Source organism: Rissa tridactyla, chromosome 4 (assembly GCF_028500815.1).
Source record: "Rissa tridactyla isolate bRisTri1 chromosome 4, bRisTri1.patW.cur.20221130, whole genome shotgun sequence".
NCBI lineage: Eukaryota > Metazoa > Chordata > Aves > Charadriiformes > Laridae > Rissa > Rissa tridactyla.
The window spans coordinates 83,257,037-83,280,085 of NC_071469.1; the positions used below are offsets into that span (position 1 = coordinate 83,257,037).

At 53.5% G+C, this 23,049-nt stretch overlaps 1 protein-coding gene across 10 annotated transcripts; it reads right to left on the reverse strand.

Moving 5' to 3' along the window:
- Window positions 1–3,253: 3,253 nt before the first annotated feature.
- CEBPA (CCAAT enhancer binding protein alpha) lies at window positions 3,254–21,971 on the reverse strand. Of its 10 annotated transcripts, none has more exons than XM_054199434.1 (6): window positions 19,412–21,971; window positions 16,878–17,012; window positions 14,495–14,624; window positions 7,215–7,763; window positions 4,209–4,304; window positions 3,254–3,430 (listed from the first exon to the last, which is right to left on the reverse strand). In XM_054199434.1, exon 1 carries the CDS (start codon window positions 21,808–21,810, stop codon window positions 20,833–20,835), a length of 978 nt encoding a protein of 325 aa, XP_054055409.1. In that variant the 5' UTR covers window positions 21,811–21,971; the 3' UTR covers window positions 3,254–3,430; window positions 4,209–4,304; window positions 7,215–7,763; window positions 14,495–14,624; window positions 16,878–17,012; window positions 19,412–20,832. The 10 variants fall into 10 exon arrangements, 9 of the variants coding, with proteins under 9 accessions (XP_054055409.1, XP_054055408.1, XP_054055407.1 ...); XM_054199433.1 differs by having other exon boundaries at window positions 4,209–4,544; XM_054199432.1 differs by having other exon boundaries at window positions 4,209–5,941.
- Window positions 21,972–23,049: the final 1,078 nt, after the last annotated feature.

The window sequence follows — 23,049 nt, forward strand, 5'->3', positions numbered from 1 at the left end:
GCTCCACCACTCTGGGTGTATACTACTGCAGAAAGGCGGGGATGGGCAGTAAATGTGTATCTCATGAGTAACGAACACGTGCATCTTCATGTGGCATCGCCACTCTGCAAAGGCTGCCACCTAGTTACGCTCACTGCTCTCCCTGCCGCGACGTGTGACGTATGGCACAGCCACGTGCTCCTGCAGAGCAGCGTGGAAGCACGGGATCTAGGACTTCACGCTGCCATCCTCTTAAGCTTGCTAAAGCTACGAGCTATTTGCCCAGATGCCCAGCTCAGCCAGATTTCAGAGAAAGGAGCATCAATTCCACTGTACTCCCTGCTGCCCACACCGGGTGGTCTGGGATGAAGCCCCTGCCCACACCGGATCAGCTGAAGGATCTCTGTGAACGGCACTGCTGGCCAACCACCCCGCTGCGGCCCACCAGGCAGGTACAGACACGGAGGGCAGCGCCAGCCATGCCTGCTTCCCCAGGACACCGGGTGTCCTCCGCTCCCCTCCTCCTCTTCTCTTGTGTCAATAATGCAGAACAGTAAGGCAAACACGAGGGCTCTGGGGCATCCAAAATACCCCTTTCCTGGCAGCTGGGAGCCACTGGTGCTGCCTTCTGCGGTGTGTGAGCGCTCAGCTGCATGAATCCGCTTTCCATCCCACCGCAAAGACCCTACAACAGCTCCCACGTGTTCTTCCCTGTATACTCTACATCCCTCACCTCAGCCTCACTGTCTTCTGCTTGGTGCCAGAGGGGCAGCTCTGCAGAAAGCCATTCCCCCCCTTCCCTGCCTTGAATGCAGGCAGGCCCTGGTGCCCTCTAGGACTACAGGGCTCAAGAAGACTCTTTGTTAAGGCTCTGGCACTGGGAAGATGCTCCGAGCTCCCAGCCAAACGTGACCTGCTCTGCAGGGAAAATCCTTCTTCACCAGCCTGTTCCCCCCCCCGCTCCCCCCACCGCCCCGTGGTTAAAAGGCAGTCGGGACTGCCGGCGCAGGGATTGTTGATTTGTTAAAGGATCATTGCCTTTCAAAATTGCATTTCAGGAAGCTCGGAATTGTAGTTTGCAATCTGCATGGCTTCCGCCTCCAAAGGTGACCTGTGTGTATGTGTGTGTGTGCCCCTGCTGCCTTCCCTCAAGAAATAACTACACACAAGGCAAAACACCCTCCCAGCCCGGCGCCGCGGGTGCACACCACCACTGCCACGCCAGCTGCGCCTGCTCCAGCACTGTGTCCATCACATCCCCTGTTTTGAGGGCTCGGTGTGTGCCTCAGGCCGGTACAGTTGAAGGACGTGAACACCAAGGGTTACAAATGAGAAGCTGTGGTTAGCTGGCAGCAGGCACGGGCATTGCTTTTTTGATAAGCACTTTAAGAGGCTCATTAATGGCAAACCCTTTTGTAGTGGATCCTACCTGCAGCCAGTAGATGAACTACAAAGGACGGACTCCAGCCCTTCTCCAGAATACTGCTCAGTGGCTAAGGACAAGTGGTGCTTGGAAAGTGGCCTCTGTTTTTTTTTTTTTTCTGCAAAAGACAATGAGAGGGCAGGGGTTGCAACGCATAAAGGGCACATATGCTCAGTCACTTGGAAGAAGGATGTTCTCCAGCACCCATGTTTGAATTTTAACTGCTGACTGTGAGCCAGACTCAGAGATGACATAGGTGGTTTTGTAAGTTACATCAGTAACTCGGTGGGGTGGCTGTAAGCAGGCCAGCTACACCACAGCTCCTGGCTGGCACAATTCCATAGGGAAGATGCACAAGTCTGAGCCTAAAGGAGAACTTCCCAGGAGATAAATAATGCCCTATCTGATATTTCAACCTTGGTTGCCTACAGTGGCCTGAGACAAACACTGGCAAAAATATGTAAAGGGTTTTTTTTTTTTGTTGTTGCTGTTGTTCCTCGGTTATAAATCCTCTCCATAGATTTGGAGATGTTGAAAATAATCTATGAGAAAGAGGATTATTTTTGAATTGGCATTTTAGTCCAGAACTGGATTGGAAATAATGGTGATGGGAGAAAAGCTAAGCCAGGCTGATTTGTTACAGTAAAGCTGTGTTGTACTTTAGATTACTTATTAACAAACAGCAAATGGGCCTCTGCCTTGACCTTTTTTCATTTGAGCAAATATACTCTTCCTGCCCCTTGTAAACAGCAGTTACTGGTAACTGAGTCACATACCCCCTCACATCACTGGACTTAGTTTTTTTTCATCTGTGGCAAGGATTTTAGTCAAATTGAATTTTGCCAGGCCCACTAAGGTTATTAGCAGTATTATTAGTCTTAATAATACCAACAGTAATAACAATACTCTGGATCACCATAAACCTGAAAACAACTACTTCACAAATATTAATTAACAAAACTCAATAGGAGGTCTGAGAAACCAGCAAAAATTGTCAGCCTCGCTTCAGAGCTGAAGAGCCGAAAACAGAGCCACGGCAGGCAGAAGCGGCTGTTTGCTTGATGAGTTTCAATTAATGGCTGTTCCTTTGGTGTCGTGAAACGCCAGGTGCCCAGTGCCTCTGGCAGCACTGCCAGGTTAAAAGCAGCAGCCCACAGCACAGCTGGAGCGGCACGAGTCAGTAGGTGGTTGTGAAATGGAGTCAAAAGGATGGGCGAGTCCACCAAAGCTGGTCCTTCAGTAGCTGCGCTGCTCAGAATGGGACTATCGGATGTGCCTCAGGGGCCTTGTGCCTTGGGATCCATGACCAATGGTTCCTTGGGCACTTTGGAAATCCCACTCCTGTTGATCTTCAATGATGTTGAAGACCAAGAACAGGCACATGTCCCAACAAACTACAGGTACCCACTCCTTTGTCAGCCTTTATATTAAACCTTTTTGAGTGGAGAAGGCAAACACTGACAACCGCAAGGAACCCCTCTGCAATAAGCTGATGATTACTTTTTCCTACCTAATTATTTCCCTGACTTCTCTCTACTGGTATTAAAGCTCCAGTGGTGGCGAAATCATGACAATGGCACCAAGGAGTTTGCTGTACTCATCTGGGTCATACGTTAATTTATCCTGCAGATATCACCCAAATCCATTCTGAATCGCACAACATCAGGCACTCAGTAAACAAGGTGAAAGTTTCATCTAGATTCCTAACCAGTGATGTCTTTGCAGCAAGCAGTAATTACTTGTATTAATTGCAGACTCCTCCAAGGCACATCATGCCACAGCATACAGAAGATTGGATGTATAAATTTGAGGCGTGACTTTTTTGTTTCTTTGATTTGTTCAAAAAACTCACCATTTGGAGGCATAGAGAGGACACAGGCCAAGTCAATCTGGATGTGTTGTCTGCGGTCAGGAGGACGCAGTGCCAGGAGCAACAGCCTCACAACTGAGAGATCCAGGTGCAGTTCCTTCTCTGACACAGACGGCTCATGTGACCTCGAGCATGTCACGTAACCTGTCTGTCCCCATCTGTAAAATTAGGACAATAGTAGTTAGTTCATGTTAAAGCCTGAAAGATGTCAGAACAGTAAGAAAAGGGGAGTCTGTCTAGACTGAGTCTTGATCCATCAGTGTCTTCTAAGAGATACAGAAAGCACTGTGACCAGAGTGACTCCATTTCACTGTCTGTGCCACAATCACTGGTCTTTGCCTGGTGGGCAGCTTTTCCCTCCGTGACTGTGCTCGCTCCCGATGCTCTATGCCTTATGAAGACATTCTCCAAGAACCTTTTCTCTTCTCTGGAAAGGTGGATGGCAACCAGATGCTCTAACTTCAGTCATACTCATCCAATTTACTCCACTTAACTCCCTCAAGTTCTCTACAGAGTTAGATGTTCTCCAACTTTGGGATTTATTGTCAGCAGATGAGGTGCTGCAAATTAATTGCAATGTCTCACACGTTCCTTTACATCTCTGTGATACCCACTATAATTGCTCCTGACAAAAAAGGACACAAGCCCTGCGGCTGAAATTTTGTGAGGTGTTGCTTTTGGGGGCCTGGAGGAGTTCATTTGCCTCTGCTTCCCTTTCTCTCGGCAGCCCCAGCTATTTCTCCGCAGAAACACGCCGCCGTCACACAAGTTTTCAGTCATGTGATGCCCAGTAACTTTAATGGGAGCCCCATAGCTGCCATCCCACACAGCCCTTTGAAGATCCGGGCTCTGCGTTTCATCCCAGATAGACAGTCTATAAAAGTCTCGCAAACAATTCAGGCGCAGTCTCTGGCTTGGCCAACTCTCACCACTGACATGTTATCCTGCAGCAGCAGCAGCCCCCGGGCTGACATTTGGGCAGGAATGGAAGCGACACTGCGTCTCTTTGGGAGCCCTCCTGGCCAGCAGATCCTAGAATACACAAGCGAAACAAGGCGGGGGTCCTCTGCACGGCCCTCTGGTCTTGCACTCTCCGGGCATAACATTTGGCAAACATCAAAGAGGGGCAGGAAGAATCTCCCCACACCAGCTCGGTGGGAGTTTTGGGGGTTTCTGAGGGGTAAGGCACACTCCGTCCAGGCACACACCCTTGGCCTGCAGTCGTTCACACAGCCATGGAATTATACAGTGCTTTCTGAAGAGCTTTTGTGACTGCAATAGGAAAAAAAAAAAAAAAGATATAAAAAATCAAGGGCAAGATGAAGGGAAGGCTGTTGGAGTCTCCTGGGAGCCTGACAGGACACATTCGCACAGAACTTCCCATCCACAGGCTGGGGACAGCTGTGTGTAACCCCGCTTGCCACAGGCACAGCCGCTCCGGATTTGCGCAGACCCCCCTTCTCCTACCTCTGTCTCACCAGCTGCGAGCTCTGCGCCCTCAGACACGGCAGCCTCCGCCGGGCCTGGCTCCCTCGGGCAGCAGGGAAGGACAGACGATCCCACAAGCAGGGACCAGGACGACAGTGCGGGACCCCAGTAATGACATCAGTACCCTGACGGGCTGCTGAGGCGCCGGACTCATGGGCACGTGGATCCAACGCAGGTACCGACGAGCAGGATGGTGTCACTGGGGCCGGCTGCATCCCTCTCCCTCACCTCCTCGCGTCCATCAGCTCCCTGGTGGGGCAGGCCCCCGCGCTCAACCCAAACGCACAGGAGCATCCCGCACCTGCAGCCCTGCGATGGTGCAACAGCTGGTGTCCTCGCCTAACCCCTCCTTCCTCCCCTTTATCTCAGGCACCAGGCCTGTCGGTAGCGTCTCCTTCACGGACGAGCACAGCCGGGTGTGCGTCAGGGGAGCAGGGACATGGGGAGCAGCGGCTCGCCCTCACCCTGTGCTCTGGCAGAGGGTGCAGGTGACCACCCCTGGGACTAGCTCAGTGCCCAGCACCTCAGCCCTCTCCTCCTCCTCCGTGGAGGTCCCCCTCAGCAGCGCACAGGGAACAGGAAGGATCTGGAAAGCTCTGCGGCTCTGTGCTGTTTTCATGTCTGTTTGTGCACATTAGTCTCTGAATGGGCAGAGGTCTGTGAAACTGCTGATTCATGAACATCTTTGCCATCTGTGGCCTCTTCAAATGAGAGTTCACCCTGACCCAAGGGTGATTTACTTTTCTTGGCTGTTCATCTCAAACTGATGCTGTCTCCAGTCCCTCAGACTTCGAGGGATTTGGGTAAAAATAAATATTATTGAATCGCTTGTGAAGCTGTTGGGTTAACTCTGAGCATTGAAGCATTCAAGTCCCTGACAAAGAAGGGAAAAATGTCAAGGCTTAGTGCCAGAGGACGGCTTCTCACCAACCTCATACCCAGCCATCTTCTTCAAACCTACCAGTATCAGCATATTTGCAAAGTCACAGTTTGGAGATCACTGAAGAGTGAGCGAGAGCCTCTGACGCTCAAGGGCCCTGAGCCGGGTGTCAGTGTGGACTGGAAACAGGGTAAGCAGCCAAACACTGCACACATCCATCCCAGACAGGCTACGGCCACCTCCTGTCCCATCACCAGAAAAGCTTCATTTCCTTCTTCCTCCCTCCAGCCGCCATCAGCACCTGGTTTTTGCAGATGATTTCAGCTTTAGCCCTACCGCCTTTCCCTCCCTTCTTTTCTCACCGTGCTCCAACAATCTGTTGTTGCCGATCTACTTTCCCATGAATGGCCACAGCCTCACCAAGCAGGGCAAAGCTGTGGTCAGTAAGATCTCCTGCCAGGGCATGTTATATGACACTACCGCGGCCAAGCAGCTGCCCCCTTCCTCCCCCCCAGCTACGTCTTCCTACTTGTGAAACCATCCCCTCAGAACCAGAAGAACCCGCTCCAGGGGAAGGTGCCGGCATAGGGATAGCAGGAACTGGCCCTTTGTTATTAGAGCTGACACCAGAGTCCGAAGAGGTGCTGCTCCGGTCCACCTCCCACTAACGTCATCAGCGTGGAAGGCACTTGCACGCCTCACATTAGCCCCAGCGTTATCACAGGACAAATCATAACCATCATAATAAAATTTTGCAATAACCTCAGTTTAATTAATAGTAAGGAGAAAAAAGTCTTGCCGGGCCAGATGGCAAACTCTTAGTTTCTCACGTGATGATTGTCAAATTACCATCTCCACAAAAGAACGTCACAGAGCACATTTAACAAACCTTGGAAATGTTTATCAAAGCAGCAGTAAAGATCCTGGTGGATCTGCCAGAATCTGTCCACATGAAGGAGCCAAATGCAGAGTTGGGCTTTTACGGAGTTACCGCCAATAAAGGACTTAAGTGCATAAGACTGGACTTTCACTGAACTCAGGCACTGAAGTCCAGAGGCAGAGAGGTCACTCTCAGCCACCTGCACTCTGTGGTCTCTCCTTGGTTCACATTCAAGTTTTCTGCTTCTGCGCCTGCCCAGAAGAGCATCTCCAAGGAGATGTACTTTAGACTGTCCTCCCCGGGCACCCAGAGACGAGGAGCCCCTTCTCTGAACACCCTAAGGCATGGGGTCTTGCAAACTAGCTCCGAGAACACCACATGCAGCCTGAGGTTCCTCACACCACGAAGCTCTGACCATTTCACTCTAAAACAGAAGCTGCCTACCAACAGCGGGACAGGGAGAGCAAACATCCCGTTGGTGGAAGGCATGGTTTCACTCTCAAGTGCTTCACCCGGAATAGCTGATGAGCCGGCAGTTAGACAGTCTCATGGGAAGTGAGAGACGAGCACTCTCAGATTGAGGAACGCATTGAACCCAGGTCTCCCACTTCCTCAGTGAATGCTCTAAAATAAAAGACAGTGACTTAGAAGACCGACACCAGCCAGAAGGAAGGAGCACTACTGTCTTACTTACAACGTATTGGACTCAAGCATGAAGTCCTGAGTGAGGTTTCTGTGCTCCGATGGGATGGCAGGGATGCAAGAGTGGAAGAAGATTTCAAACACCTGTATTTTCAGTCTGCCCTCTAGACATCAAACACACTCTCTGTTTGGAAGAGAGATGTCTCAAACGTCGAGGTTAGGTCTGGATGCAGCCCTGATGTGAGTAGGCAGAAGGAGGGGGAAGGAAGGGCTATGCCATTGCACGGCACTTCTGCTCCATCCCTGGGAACACCAGCTCATCCAGGCTCCCATCTCCCAGCCCATCCCAGCGCCTGGCTGCCCACTCCTCTCCGGCACTGGCTGGGAAGCTTTGGCTCAGCAGTGCTGCTTTTGGCTCCGGGGTCTGGCTCTGGAGGCTGGAGATGGCACCACAAGGGTCCTTCACTTCATCTGCGCTCCAAAGGATGTGGTTCACTGAAGCGTTACAGGTCTAGAGAATAGACATGTTCTACGGGAATTTGTTTTGGCTCTTCTATGTTTTTGTCTTCTGGTGGGACACTTCGAAAATTGCTTTTCCCTCCTTTGTAGAAAACAGGAGAAAAAAAATGACAACACTTTCACACTGCAGCAAAACACTTTAAAGGGTACTAAGTAAGTTCTGTCTCATCTGAGTGACAGTGCATTGTACTTTCATGGCCTTATGCGTTATCTTGCAATAATAACAAGAAAACAAACCTTCCATATAAAACAAGGCAATAAAAGCGCATCAGTTTCACACGTTGGCTGGTAATTCCACAGAGAGTATTGTTAGGCCTGACATGAAAAAAGGCAACATAACACAATTTTTGCAAACTGCTTCATTTGGCAGATGGCATTTCCATTTTCAGTGCAACTCGAGAGGCTGAAGTGACTGACACCGCTCTTAACTTTAGTTAAACCCTACCGTAGCTGCTGCAGAGTTCTGCTTTCATGTTGCTGCTAGCACAGGGAGTTTCAGAAGAATTTTGGATTGGCTTGGATACAAGTCTAGCAGGGTGCTACAAATAGAAATAGCAGAAGAAGGTAGTAGAGTAAAAATACGCAGCGTTAGATCACGGGTAGAGAAGTAGCGCCGACAGGAAGCCAAGGACAGGGACAGACACGCTGTTGCGCTCTGCCGCTTGCTGCCATTCTGAATGCATGCCGCTCCCAAATCCCCGACAAAATTCCCACTTGCATGAACCTTGCCTCCCTCCTTCCTATCGACATTGGTAGCCATTCTGAATAAAAAGGCAGCCATGCTAGGAAGGGGAACGACTGCTTTTAAACCTGCCCTTTGAAAGCGGCCCCGGTCATTGCGTAATAGTTCACACGGTCACCGCTCGGCGGCGTTTCACCTACGACAGGTTCGGTGGGGCTGAACAGGAGCCCTGCGCGTGAACCTCTCTCACCTTTGGGGATACACGTTCCTAGGCTGGGCTCAATCCATTCGTACGGTGGCCCACATCTGAGAACGCGTGTGCCCGCAGCCAGGCTTTGCCGACGCACCTAATGGCCTGGCCTGTTTTCCAAGGTGCAGACCACGTCCAGTTCCTACCGACTCCTGCGGGATTCGCCAGTCCCATTAAGGAATCTCAATATGGATTTAGGAGCCTAACTGCTGGCACTTGGGGTGGAAAACTTTAGCCAATAAGACTGCACAATCCCATTACCATGACAGCTTGGGAATGTGAGAACTCAGCAGTTTGGAATAAGGCGCCACATTAAAAATAGATTAAACTGAAAACAGCCCTTACGGCCTACGGCGCCTAGGACAAGTGTCTGCCAGCTGAAATGCCTTGTAGGTAACTGTTCGCTAGTGAATCAGGTGCTGGCTGAAGGTGCCCACAGTTGCCTCAAGACACAGACGGATTTTTTTTTTTTTTTCCAGAGACACTGTATTATTTTTTTTTTTTAGCACCATATGAAACTCGGCAGCTCCAACCCTAAGGGGATCCATGCAAACCTCCCGCTTGCCCTGGTTCCCATGGCACTCACATCCACCGAGTTTCACTTTGAATTTCAGCCTCGCAAACCTCCAAACTCAGCCTAGAGTGATCAACTGTGCCAAGCCGGGGCTCCAGCTCTGGAGCAGGGCGGCTCCCCTGTCTTTTAACACTACCGTATGAGACAATGGAGGAACCAAGTTGCCCCACTGTGACACAGGAAAAATATGATCAGCATCCAGTGCAAGGTGTTGGGAGGACTTATTTCCTGGTCCGTTTGCAGCCCGAGGGTGAAACAAAGGGTGAGCTTGTTTCCCTGGCTGACGTCTTCCTGCTAGCCGGGGACAAAAGTCACTTGTCCCTTTGGTTCTCTGAGGTCTGTCCAGCAATGACCACAGAGATTTGCTGACCTGCCGGCGGGCACTTCTGACAGTTGATGGGGTTGCATTTCAGTGGCTCTGCCTTTTCTTCTGTGACAGCTCCCAGAGGACAGTGATGCTTTTATGCTTAATATATGCTGTCATTTTGTATTATATCTTTTCTTTGGAAGTAACCTCATAAATGACCAAACCAAAACACAATGCCAAACCCCAAAATCCAAACACCAAAGCAAGCTGAGGAGTGCTGCAGACATCACAAAGGAATTACTGCTCCTTCAGCTGACACGGAGTCAAAAGAAGCCGTAGCCCTGCCTGCTTTACAAGAGCGATCTGCCATAGTGGTGGTTACTGGTCACTAACATTACTTCCCTGGATTTCTGCTCTTTTTCTTCTCCAGTCCCATGATGTGGTGAGGCCCTCGGATAGAGGCTTTTGCTGCTGTATCAGCATTTGTGGCATAAAAAAAAATATTGTGACAATAGAGCAAACCTTTGGATTCCACAGATGGGTTGCTTAAAGACATAAATGACCAAGCACAACCCCAGCGCCTAACTGTCCTCCTCCTCCTCCTCCTCAATCCCTCCTGATTCACGCAGCAGTCACGGAGTGACAGCCAGGGCCACAGTCTCGCATAAAGAACTGACAAATGGCTTGCTCAAAGCAGGCTGGATGTATGCGCATGCAATGGCTCCATGTGCTGGAACAATATTACAAGCACACTCCGTCCAATTTCATCTTCAGTTGAGTATAGTAGCTCACTGAATATTGCAATACACTTGACAGATTAAGAAACCTTTTTATTTTATTAGGTTTAATTCCCTGCATATCTCTATTTTCCCCACGGGATTTGTTGGGAATGCCTTACAGTAACAGGATCAAGAAGAGAACAGTATATACCAGGTATGTGAATGACTAACTCTGCCCCATGATAAAAACAATGCTACAACTTTGGGAAGAATTTCAGAGTAATTCTATTTCTGTAGATAAGGTTGTCTGAAAACATCGTTGGCCGGGTTCTGGTGGAATAAATAAAAAAACCCAGGTAAATAATAGATGGGGATATATCTTCCCCTAGCCCCGGGTTTTTCAAAGACGTCCCCTACTCCCTACACTCTACATACAATCTATACATTTTAAGATCCAGAAGGCACCTTTTTGCATACGTAACTTTAAAAATTTACACTAGGCTTTGTAATCCCAAAATACCTCCGTGGCACAAAGCCACATATGCGATACGTGGGTGGAAAAGCTGTCAGCATAGCGGAAAAAATATTCTGCTGAAACTCCAAACTTTGCAGAAAGAGCTGAGTCACTCTTTCGCAGTTAAGGTAGTCTGGGCTTGTTACCCTCCTCCGTGCCTCCGGATGGTGTCTGGCACACACCCCTCCTCTGGCTGCCGCCGACTCGCGTACCCCCAAACCACAGCTGCCGGGGCTGACTTTCCCCACACAGGTGCATCTTGTTGCCCTCACATGCCATCCGAGCGATGCCGACCCTCCTGCAGACCCAGCGCCCTGCGGCACGCGCAGCCATGCCGGTAGGTGTACGCTGCCCCGTTCACCTGCACCAGCTCCGCTACGCGAGACCATACTCAGCAGCGTCGCCAGCTTACGATTTGATCACAGGCCTCAACGCAAACAACGTTTTCCTGACCTCCTGAGAATTAATGCTTTTTTATTAAAAAGCATGAACATAGCGAAAGTTTGAAAATCTAGCTCAAGTGCACTAAGCTAAAGGAGCAGAAGACAAACAATTGGAAAAAGATCTCCGTGTTTATTGTTCTCTTTTTTCCTTTTCTTTTCCTTCTCCCCCCCCCCCCACTTTTCTTATTAAGTCTCATGATTCTTCAATCAGCATTATTGCTTTGGCGGGGAAGAGGGAGCTGCCTATGCGCTATTTATTAGCACATAAAATTACTGAAATTGCAAAGGTCCAGAAGTCATAACTACCAACAGATGATAGACTCTACTAATGCAGTCACATATGAAACCTATAAAGCTCATTTTAAAAGGAACTCTAGTGCAGCCTATACATTTTGATCCCCAGAAAATATAATTTGGCTTCAAAATCTTTTGATCCTTTGACCTGCATTTTAATCAGAATGCAGGATTTTCCTGAAAACTTGTGTTTGTGTGTCCAAATCAGAAAAGTCTACATACATGTAAACAACAGCCTAATTTGTATGTGCAACAATGTGCCAGATTTTCAGCATGTAAGAATAATGTTCACATGAACTGCAGCAGCAATATACACTAATTAGCTGCACCGTACACACACAGCCATGCAAATGCTATCGCTGGGATCCACAGTTGCTTATGGGGCACGTTTGTCGCTGTAAAACGGCAATATCGGAAGGAAGGGTTTGCATTTTAAGCCCTATGACAACATGCACACTCTAACTGACAAATCTTCCATAAAAGCTTTTTTCCCACGTTTGTGTTCCAGGCTATGAGCCTGGAATACGATGGCTACGAGCCAGCTTCACCCGCACCTGCGTGTTTCCTCCTCCAGTGGGAGGGTGTATTCCACATTGTACATCATAAAAGGGTGCCCAGGATGTACACCTACCCCAAACACGAATTGTTCCTCTACCCTGCCATCCCTTCACACTGGAATTATGGGTGGGACACTCATGATGGAAGAAATGCAGAGGAGGATTTCCCTATGTTTCAAAATTTTCTGAAACTTTTCTTGTTGTTCTCATATTTCACAAAACCCAGCAGTCCTCCAGGAAGAGCATTCTGCTTTTCATGGGAAATGACTCTGACTGGGGCAAAAAAAACCGCTTTGCTAAATAAACAGATCATTTTTTTAGCTTTCATGCTATACAACATAAAGTAGCCTCAGCACGCCTCCGCGCTGCCTGCCATCCCCACGCACACACACATGCCCAGGCTTTGGCCGGATCCCATTTCAAGTGCTGCCCTCCAAGAGCAGATGTCGGGCATCTTGTTCTCTCTTGGGCCTCTCTCTCCTTTTCCCGGATTCCCCTCCTTGAACGTTTGCTCCCAATCCACTTAATGCAAATTTTGCCACTGGCAGAATCCAACTCTAAATATCCTCACTTCTACATCCTAACCGCAGCCTCTTCTCTCTGCTCTAACTTTCCCTCAGCGTCACATTTGCCTCCCCTACGTCCCTCCTTGTCTCCAAGGGCCTGGTTTGTGCTTCTGCTCGGCGGCGGCCACCCGAGCTGGCTGCAATGCCCTGTGCCGGACCACCGCGTGGACCAAGGGCAGCCCGCGCTCTCCTGCGCGTGTTTTGCAGGGCACTGCGGCCCCCACGCCGGAGTCCTCATCCCCGTCTCCTCAGTCAGCCCAGCGCACGGCGCTGCTGCAGCGGGAGCGGGCAGCGCCCGGACGCCAGCCCAGCTCCTGGCGCCGTCAATGCAAGATTCCCAAAGGGAAGAGCGGCCGCGCCAATACCTAAACTTTCTCTCTGTTAGCAGCATACCCAAGGAAGAAATGGTAGACACAACTGTGTGTCCTTCCCGGAGGCTCCCGCCGAGCCACCCAGTGATGCCCAGCGGAACCAACAGAAAGGCCCCTGTAATCCCTGCCGGACACGGAGCAGGCACCTTGCTCAGAGGGATGTCAGCCTTTAAAAACCACTGCTCAGCTGTAAGCACAAAATACAAATAACAAAATATATACTGTTCAGCTGAGCCCTAAAACATTTGCATTACTTGAAACCTTCTCCTATCGGCTACCGCAAGCGGAAGAGCAGATTTCACGCCATTAAAGGGACATGTGAAAACTCTCTCTCTCAGCCGCTTGCTCGCGAGCTCTTGCAGGGATGATCCAGGTCACTGACGTAACACTGAGGAATACACCCAGCTACTGAACAAAAGTCACAACGAACACCAGTCATGTCAAGAAACATCTGTCACTGTTTAAAATTCTAAGGAAATCATCCATATACAAATTAGCTAATAAAAGTTACAGCTATATTACTGATAGCTGAAAAATCAGATTTCCTACACCACTCGGTAATCAAATTACAAAATAAATTACATGAGCTAATTAAAAACGTGAATCCATTCTTCACATGTTATATAATGACCTATATACTGTCACAGGTCTCGTGAAATACCCACTTGGAATTTGCCTTAGCAAAGGCTGCCTTTAAATTGGTTTTATCAACTCAGGATTCTTGATGTGATATTTGCAAACATTATTGCTCACAATGCAAACACAAAACAGTATAACTAGAGCTTTATTTATTTACATTACCTACATGTTCACTTAAAATCAGAACTTGATGCTTTTATGTGGTAATCATATATTGACTTTTTCAAATAAATGTTGCCAATAGAGTTATTATATACATTCCTGGCTTAGCAAGCCAAATAACACAGTGCTATTCTTAAAACGGGAGTCTAGGGAATCAAATCCCAGTTTTATTGTAGTCAACAGCAACCCCCCTCGCCTCCAGAAACAATTGGAATAAGCCAATTCTGTAACCAATAACAAGATAGGTCAAGAAATTTTTGGTATGAAAACTCTGGCAATCCCATTCTTTTGATATTTAACATGAGTTCCAGTAAACACAGGAGGGTTGCTGACTGGAATGAAGCAAGCAGCACTGGCACATAGCCTTCCAAATTTTTATATTATTTTATGAGAAGTCTAAATGCTAATTTGCACAATTATGAATCAGCAACAGACACTCATTTCAGCCTGACTCTGTCACCAGGGTTTTAACTGAAGTGGCATGTCAATAAAAATGTGAAAATAACTTCAAAAAACTTAGTGAATATACACTCCCAGTCCACCAAACTGAACTCGGGTCCTCCAAAGCAAATTAAACTCTAATGTATAAATGACAACATAACAAAAATAAAATGTATATGTGACCGAGATGACTGTAAGTTTGTACATGAAAGCCAGAATAGGTGACACTCAGTGTCCAGCAGCAGGTCTGGCACTCAGCCCTGATCTCGGAGTTGCCGGTTCGGGTGTACTTACTGGTGTTTGCTCCCATCGCCTCCTCCCCCCGAGGGACTGCAGTGCAAATCGCATGGTGGACCTGGTACGTATCAGCAGCCCAAGATTTATTCGCTTCTTGAGACAGGTCTACAGCCAGATGCATTAGAAGCTGTGGAGAGAGTACCCAGAGTGAGAAAATGGAGGTCCTAAAGTTCCCCGGTGCTCAAGAAACTTCTGAAACATTTTGGGGCATTTATTCAGCCAGGACTTCCCCGGACTGCAATGGGACTTTGCCAGAGAAAGAGGTTTGAATGCCTAAAGTGGGGTTAATTCCTAAACGTGGTTTCTTTATTTTAAAGGTAGATAATTAGAAACCACAAGGCCCCGCTCAGAAAAGGTGCTGTGCCGGTCCCTCTCCACAGCCACTTGCCACTGACCCCCAGCGCAGCTGCACTCAGGAAAGCGCCCGCCGCTGCCTGCTGCCGAGCACCCTCGCGTTTTGAAGGAGAAGTCATCAAACTGACAAAGGAAGGAGTAATGCCCAGAACTAGGGAGGTCTTGAGTCTCTCCGTTGACTAGAAACTATTGTTAAAATGTAAGTTGCCCTGCTGTGCAGAAAATACAGTCAGCGCAGGTAACCAGCGCCAGCTTCCGCATGGGCCTGATCCTGTTCCCACTGGAGCCAGTGGCAGAACTCCAACCTGTTCAATGGGAACGGCAACAAGCTTTCTATCTACTTAATATAAATGAAGATACGCATCTCCTCGTTGACATATTTTGGGCTCAAAGCCATTGGCTGACACTTGTTTGGTTCTCTGCATGTAGGTGACTCATGGGATAATATAATGCCTGATTTCCATTCTGCCAGACCTGTCTTTCTCCGTGGTTAACTATTAATTTCAGAGGGAAGATGCAATACTGCAGTAAAAAAGGATGGTGTCAAACGAAGAAGATTGCACTTAAATATTTAGAGTAAATGAATCGGATTCCCTTTTGTGAGGATTCCCTTCCAGTTAGAGAGTCATACCCACATCGTCCTTAAGACATCAGCCCGTTGCTCCTGCAGAGAGGGAGCTCGTGGCAGTCTCTAGCCAGGTGCTCGGCAGGCAAGGTAGTGTGAACACACTGCCTCTACCCCGCCAGGACAGCTTGAGGAGAAACCTGATAATGGAAAAGACATGAAAAAATCTGTATTCCAAATAGCTGATTTTTGTTTCAGGCTGCCTACACAGAACTGTGTTACGCTGGACATCCAGGTGCTCGATAAACTATGAGCTCATGAAGATTTTCCACCAAAGCTGTGAACTCTTGGGGATAGGGGCTGACTTCCTCTCTTTGGGTCCACTGCCTAAGTTTGAGATACTAAGTAGTACCATAAAATAAAAAAAAAAAATCATTAATTATAAGATGTTATGGACTGGAAGGAATTATCCAAACAGACTTTCTGATTCTTCCGAAGTTTCTTGTTTTTTACTACTAATTGTTGCCTCAGCTTCAAAATACAGTTACCTCAGACACGCTACAGCAACTCACACTGAAACACAGGTATTTCTGTGCAAGGTGTACGTTTGTATGCGGCTTCACTTGTATAAACACGGGTTTCATTACAGGGGAAGAGAGACGTGCACAGAACCCGAGATGTCCATGTACAAAACATTATTTTTTACTGAATCTATTACACCAAGAGAGGCCAGTGGGCCTGTTCCTCCACCCTTTACTCAGTTGGACATTTGCCCTTCTTTTCACCACTGAATTGGGTCAAACCCAATTCAACCAGTAAATTCAAAACAGTATGCAACCAACACAGCACGGAGAAGCGCCTGCTTTCTCCTAATAGCAAAGCACCTTCCATGCCCCCCTTCACTGTGCCGTCTTGTGTGGAGCACCCCAAAACCTATTCCTGCCCCCCCGTGGAGTTCCTCAGGGGCAATTCACCCATTGCAGTGGAAACAACATCAATCCCTGAGAAACGTGACATTCCCCCTGCCACCCCCAACCTGCTGCAGGACTTCGCCGTGGTCATGAGCAATCTCTCAACTCTGTACAGAGTGCGAGCAGGCGCTGCTCCCTTCCTCCCCAGCATGTGATCACTCGCTCAGCCTCCGTCACTGCCCACCCCCACGTCGCACGCCCGTGTCCCCAGCCCCATGTTAGGGGCTGACCAGGGTGGAGAAGGAAGGACTGCACAGCCAGCTCGTGGGGCAGGACGGGCAGCACGCCGTACTGCTGCAGGTAAAAGGAACAGGCTAGGTGGGAAACTTCCATAAAGCCACCCCACGGTCGCGAAGACAAATGCCGCCGAGTGTACCTCCCCCCGCCAGCACCCTGCCCAGTGCAGGGGCTGTTCAAGACCTTGCCCGAGCTGGGATGAACAGCCTCAGTGCGGATGTCAGGAGCTGAGTGGGAATCCCGCCACGCTTACCTGCTGCACCCACGGCACACTGCAGCAGCCAGCCCCGATGGATGGCGTCTTTGCAGCAGTGTGGACCGGCGGTGGCCTTCACGTGAGCGTGCTGGATGAGATGATCCCCTGAGGTCCTGTCCAGCTCCAACTACCCTGTGACATTCAGAGGAGACACGCATAAAAATCCTTTCCGCCACCCAGCATTTACAATACATAGAATTGCCTAGGTTGGAAGGGACCTTTAAGAACAAGTTCTACCATTAAGCCAGCACTGCCAAGCCCACCACTACCCCATGTCTCTCAGCACCAGATCTGCCCAGCTTTTAAATACCTCCAGGGATGGCAACTCCACCGCTGCCCCGGGCAGCCTGTTCCAGTGCTTGATAACCTTTTTGGTGAACAAATTTTTCCTAGTATCCACCCTAAATCTCCCCTGGCACAACTTGAGGCAGTTTCCTCTTGTCCTATTGCCTGTTGCTTGGGAGAAGCAACCAGCCTCCCCCCCCTGGCTGGGTGCCGGCGTGAGGGTTATGGCTGAGAGGAAGGGAAAACACAGAGCTGCGGCTGGGGAGGGCCGGGAGGGGGCTGCCAGAGCAAAACGCAGGCTGCGGAGAGCATCTGCTGCGGCAACGTCTGTGTCTGGGCTGTGGATGGGTCCTTGTCGAAGGCTCAGCCTACAGTTAGGGTTAGGATTAGGGAACGCTGCTCGCTTTGGCACCGTGTTTAAGGCAAGTGTCTCTAAACACTTTTCTGCTATCAATAATTTACCCTTTGTAATATTCCAGGGCATGCTGTGTTTATATAACTATTGAAACACCCATGTGGTAGATAGGTGATCTTAATTTTGAATCATAGAATGGTGGATTCTTCTGCCACTGAAGACCTGTTTAATCTACAGTTCATTTAAATTAATGGAAAAATCTGCTTTGTCTGAGGCCGTAAATGATTTGCTGAAACCACACACACACACACGGTGACTCACAGTTCAGAACATAACTCAAACGAGCAGGACTGTATTCCCATGCTCTAACCACCAGATTACAGTCCCTCCCACATATACCCTGCAATAATCTTTGCTCAAATGATAACAGCGTTTCCCCACTTTACACGTTGGACGGCATTACTCAGTAAGGCACATCACACCCGACGGGAGCACAGCTCCGCAGGGCTGGGGGAGGAAGGAAGCACAAGTAAAAGTCATTATTTTCGCCCAACACCACGAGAATTTAGCTCTGCCCTTCGAAAACTACCTGCTCTGGATCCCCCGATTTACACCTAACTGAGAAACCAAATCGCTACTCCTGATCCGCGCTCCGCCGCTCCCAGACCGGCCCTGGGGGCGATGTCGGCGGAGCGGCCGTGCCTTTCCCCCGCCCCGCAGCCCGGCGGGAGGCGAAGCCCCCGGCGCCCTCGGAGCTGCCCCGTAGCGGGGCCGGGGCCGAGAGGTGCTCGCCCACCGCCCGCCCTGGGAGCTGGGCACCGCCGTGGCACCACCCCCGGCTCCATCTCTCCCCGGGGTGCTCGATTCCTGCTGTTGAGGTGCCAGCCTGGACGCGCCGCGGGGGCGAGGGGCCACCGGGAGCTCGGTTCCCCCGGGCGGACGCAGGTGCCGCTGAAGGGGCCGGGGCCCGGGGCAGCTTCTCCCCAGGGGCCCGAGGCGCAGCCCCAGCCCGGCCCGGGACCGACCCGCCGGGCAGGCGGCGCCCAGGCCCGAGGCCCTGCCGGAGGGGACGGGGGTGGGCGGCGGCCGGGGGGGACCCGCTGACCTCCCCGCACGGCGCCCGGGCCCTGCGCCACGGGCCGGGCGTTGCTTCACCTCGGGGCCGGCCGCCGCCGCGGGGCAGCTCCGGGACGGCCCGGCCGCGGCCGCCGCCCCCCTCGCGGCCGCCCCTTCCCGCCCGGCGGCGCGGGGCCCTATCGCCGCCGGGCCTCCCGCCACCGCCCCTCCGCGCCCGGCCCCGCCGAGCCCCGCGGCGGCGCCCCCGGGCCCGGCCCGGCCGGGGCGGAACCCCCCAGGGAGGGGAGGGCCGGGCCGCGCTGAGGGCGAGCGGCGCCGGGCCCAGCCCGCGGCCGCCCCTCGCGGGCCGCCGCCGTGCCCCGGGGGGGGGCGGCTCATCCCTGCGGCCCCGAGCCCGGCTGGACCCCGCCGCCTCCCTCCGGCTGCCCCCGCGCCGCCGGGAGCAGCCCCCGGCCCCGCCGGGCGAAGCGGCCGGTGACTCACGGGCTCCTCCGACACCGCAAGCGCGTGGGAAACCGCCGCGCTCTTAAAGGCGACCGTGGGCTCGGCCCTCGCGGGGAACGAGGGGCTGCGACCCGCGACGGCGGCCCGGGCAGCGGCGCGGGGACGGGACGGGGGTCCGGGGGAGGGGTCCGCGCTGCCGCGGCAGAACCCGAACTGGAAACACAGAGAGAGGCGGGTGGCTATGGTAGAATATATGCTGTTTATTTATGAACGTAACCAGGGCTTCTGACAAACTTTATATGCGGTTCCCTCCCCCCCAAATTCAAAAAAAACCCCACCGACGTGTGCATATACATACATGTATACATACCCATCCGCACCGCCCGCACACGCTCACACACCCCAGCACTGCACTCCTGCTGTCACGCTTCCAAACAGCCGCACGTCTCCACCTTGCTCTCCTCTCCCGTCGTGACTATCCCGACTGGGCAAATCCTTGTGCAGCAACTGTACAAGGAAGAAACGCTCTGCACGGCTACTGGCGCTCCCGGGAAGGGGGCCTGTTTGTTTGTTTAGTTTTCTCTGGCCCTGGGAGAAGCTCCAGAGTCCAAAGGTGCTGCCGCACCAGGGACGAGCCTCCTGGCCCCATGGCGGGTGGCCTGCAGCCCCCCTGGCCTGCACCCTGTCCCTGGCACCCCCACCTTGGGGCCAGGAGGCAGCAGCCGGCCCCAGACAACATGGAGAAGGCAACACACACTCACACACACCCACCCACCCAAATAATAAAATAACATTGCAGCACAAGGGCATAGTCTCTGTCACCAGATAAGAAAGTCGTGTGATGGCAAAGATCTAAGTAATGCAATAAAAATAAAGTGTAGCTAGTATACACAGAAAGGCTTTCACATTACATGAGGCACAGCTTGGACAGACAGAGACTCGGAGAGGAGCTAAATGTCCTGGAATAAAGCAAAATACACTGAAAGTTCATAGTAAATACCCGCATCGATAGGTATTTATTCATTTGTGCTTCGCCACGTCGTGACATACAGTACAAGACACCGCTGCTCTTCCTTTTGATGGCGGGAGCTCCCCATGCTCCGGCGCAAGCTGCTGCTCCGTTGGTCCCAGGCCGTCCATCGGTCTGGCAGCGGCAGCAAGAACGGGGCTGGGCAGAGCCAGCCCAGCCAGGCTGGCACAGTCCTGGCAGCGTGTCCGGCAGCTGCCCCACACCTCAGTGCTCCAAACGGGCGCCCGGTGCTGTGTGTCCCTCAGCCTCAGCCCTCTCCTCCTCGCCGCTGCCCTACCTGCTGCACCGCAGGCCAGCTGGGGTGGGCCTGGCTGGCACCCCCGGACACTCCGTCCCTCCAGCCTGCACATCCCTCACCTTTTTCCCTCGCGCCCTGCCAGGCTCGGAGGGGCAGAAAGCCCCAGAGCTCCTGCAGCCAGCTTTTAAGGCACATCTGGATTGCTATGCGTGCTTTATTACTATTATTATTATTGTTATTTACCCTGTGTAGACATGTGGGCTTTCCAATTTCTTCCTTCCCGTCGCCTTTCTCCTTATAAAACCCACCATGTTTTCAGCTTATTCGTGTGTCATCCCTAAGGCACAAACCTTTTAATACTACAGCTGCCTGGCTTCTTGTATTGGTCGTTAACTGTTAAAAAAACAAACAAACGAAACAAAACGAAAACAAAACAAAACCACCCACCCCCTCTCTCCCCCCCGCCTCCCCGAGAGCGCTGCGCTCCTGCCCGGTGTCTATGGGGGGGCCCGCGGGCGCGGGGCTAGGCGCAGCTGCCCATGGCCTTGACCAGCGAGCTCTCGGGCAGCTGCCTGAAGATGCCCCGCAGAGTCTCCAGCTCCCGGGTGAGCTGCTCCACCCGCTTGCGCAGCCGCTCGTTGTCGGTGGTGAGCTCCAGCACCTTCTGCTGCGTCTCCACGTTGCGCTGCTTGGCCTTGTCCCGGCTCTTGCGCACCGCGATGTTGTTGCGCTCCCGGCGCACCCGGTACTCGTTGCTGTTCTTGTCCACTGTCTTTTTCGATTTGCCGCGGTGGTCGGCGGGCATCATCTTGAGGGGCCCGGCGGCGGGCAGGCCGCCGGGGGGGTGCGGGTGGTGCGGGTGGTGCGGGCTGGGCACGGGCGTGGGGGGCGGCGTGGGGTGGCCGGGCTGGAGGTGCATGGTGGTCTGGGCGCAGTGGGCGATCTGGTACTGCAGGTGGGAGGGGTGCTGCTGCGCGGCGTGGTGGGGGTAGAGGGCCGAGAGCGCCGCCGACTTGACCTCCTCCTCCTCGCGGGGCTCCTGCTTGATGACCAGCGGCCGCAGGCCGGGCGCGGCGATGCGCTCGTAGAGGGGGTCCAGCTTGCCGTCCATGTAGCCGGCCACGCAGCCGAAGAGCGGCTGCTGGTGGTGCTGCTGCTGGTGCCCCGGCGCCGAGGCGGCGGCGCCGGCCCCATGCATGCTGTGGAAGTCGAAATCCCCGGCCAGGATGGCCTTGGCTTTCTCCTGCTGCTTGCTGTGCTGGAAGAGGTCGGCCAGGAACTCGTCGTTGAAGGCGGCGGGGTCGATGTAGGCGCTGATGTCGATGGAGTTCTCGTTCTCGCAGATGTCGCCGAGCTCCGCGCCGCCCGCAGCAGGTGCCGCCGCCGAGGGAGCCTCTCTGTAGCTGTAGGCGCTGCCGAGCAGGGGAGTCTGGAGCTGGTGGTGCTGTCCGCTGCTCATCGGGGGCCGGGAGTCGACCTCGTAGAAGTTGGCTTGCTCCATGAAGCACCTACAGTCTGCCGGGCATGGTGAAGGGCTCCTGCAATCCAGGGTTCGGACGGGGCGGCAGCGGCTCTACCGCGCCCGCGGCACCCCGGCGGCGGACGGCCCCGCGGCTCGGCTGGGCTGGGCTCGGCGCGCCCGCAGCCCGTCCCCGTCCTCTCCCGCCCGCCCCGCTCGCCACCCGCCCGCCGCCCTCTTGCCACTGGGTCGCCCCGCTCGCGCAGCCCTTTATATACCGCGGCGCGGCCCGGGGCGCCCCCTGGCGGCCGGCCCCTCCCGCCGACAACCTTTGACCGCCGCGCAGCCGGGTCTTAGCGCCCGCCCGCAGCGCGGCCCGCACCGCCCGGACACCCACCCCCTCGCCGCCGCACCGAGCCGGGCGGGCGCAGGGCTCCGCCCGCCGCGGAGGCTCCGCAGTGGGGAGGGCGCGGGGAAGGGGCGCGGGGACTCGGCGCCCTCCCCGGCCCGGCGCCGGTACATTTCCACCGCCCGCTCCCGCCCCTGAGCCCGGTCAGCGGCTCCCGGGCGCGCCGCCGGGACCGGCTCAAAGTTCACCATCACCCGCGCGGACCTGCAAATATTTGGCCGGTCGGGAATATTCCTCGCCGCCACCCCCCCCCGCCGTGCTTGCCCGCGGGACCGGCGGCGGTTACCCGCCGGCAGCGCCCCGGCGCCGGCGGGGTCGGAGCGGGGGAATGGGGCGGGCTGCGCCCCATCCCGCTGCCGCCCCGCTTCACCCGCGGGGCTCCCCCGGTGGCAGCGGGACCCGCGGGGCCCGGCCCCGAGAGGCGCTGGGACCCACCCGGGGCTGGCGGAGACCTCGGGAGGCAGCGGAGGCTCCACGGCCCCGCTCCGCTCGGTGGCGATCGGCCGGGGCCGCCCTGCCCTCCTCGGCCGGTCCGCCGAGCCCGGAGGAGTCGCCTTCCCGGGACAGGACAGCCCGGAACGGGCCGGCAGCCCCGCGGGGTCTCGCCGTGCGTGGGAGGGAGGGCTGGGGTAAAGGCGCGGGTCTCCCCCCTCGTTCCTCACACGGATCAGGCAGGTAGATCTAATTAGAGCTTTCCCAAAAGGCGCACACGGCAATCCCGGCCGGGGCCGGGCGCGGAGCGGCGCCCCGCGTTTGCCCGCGATAACCCCGCGGGCAGCTCCGGTGCGGGGCTCCGCGGGGGCTGCGGCCCCAGGGGCACCGAAGGAACCCCCCAGGACAAGGCAAGGCCGCCGGAGGGGGTCCAGGCCTAA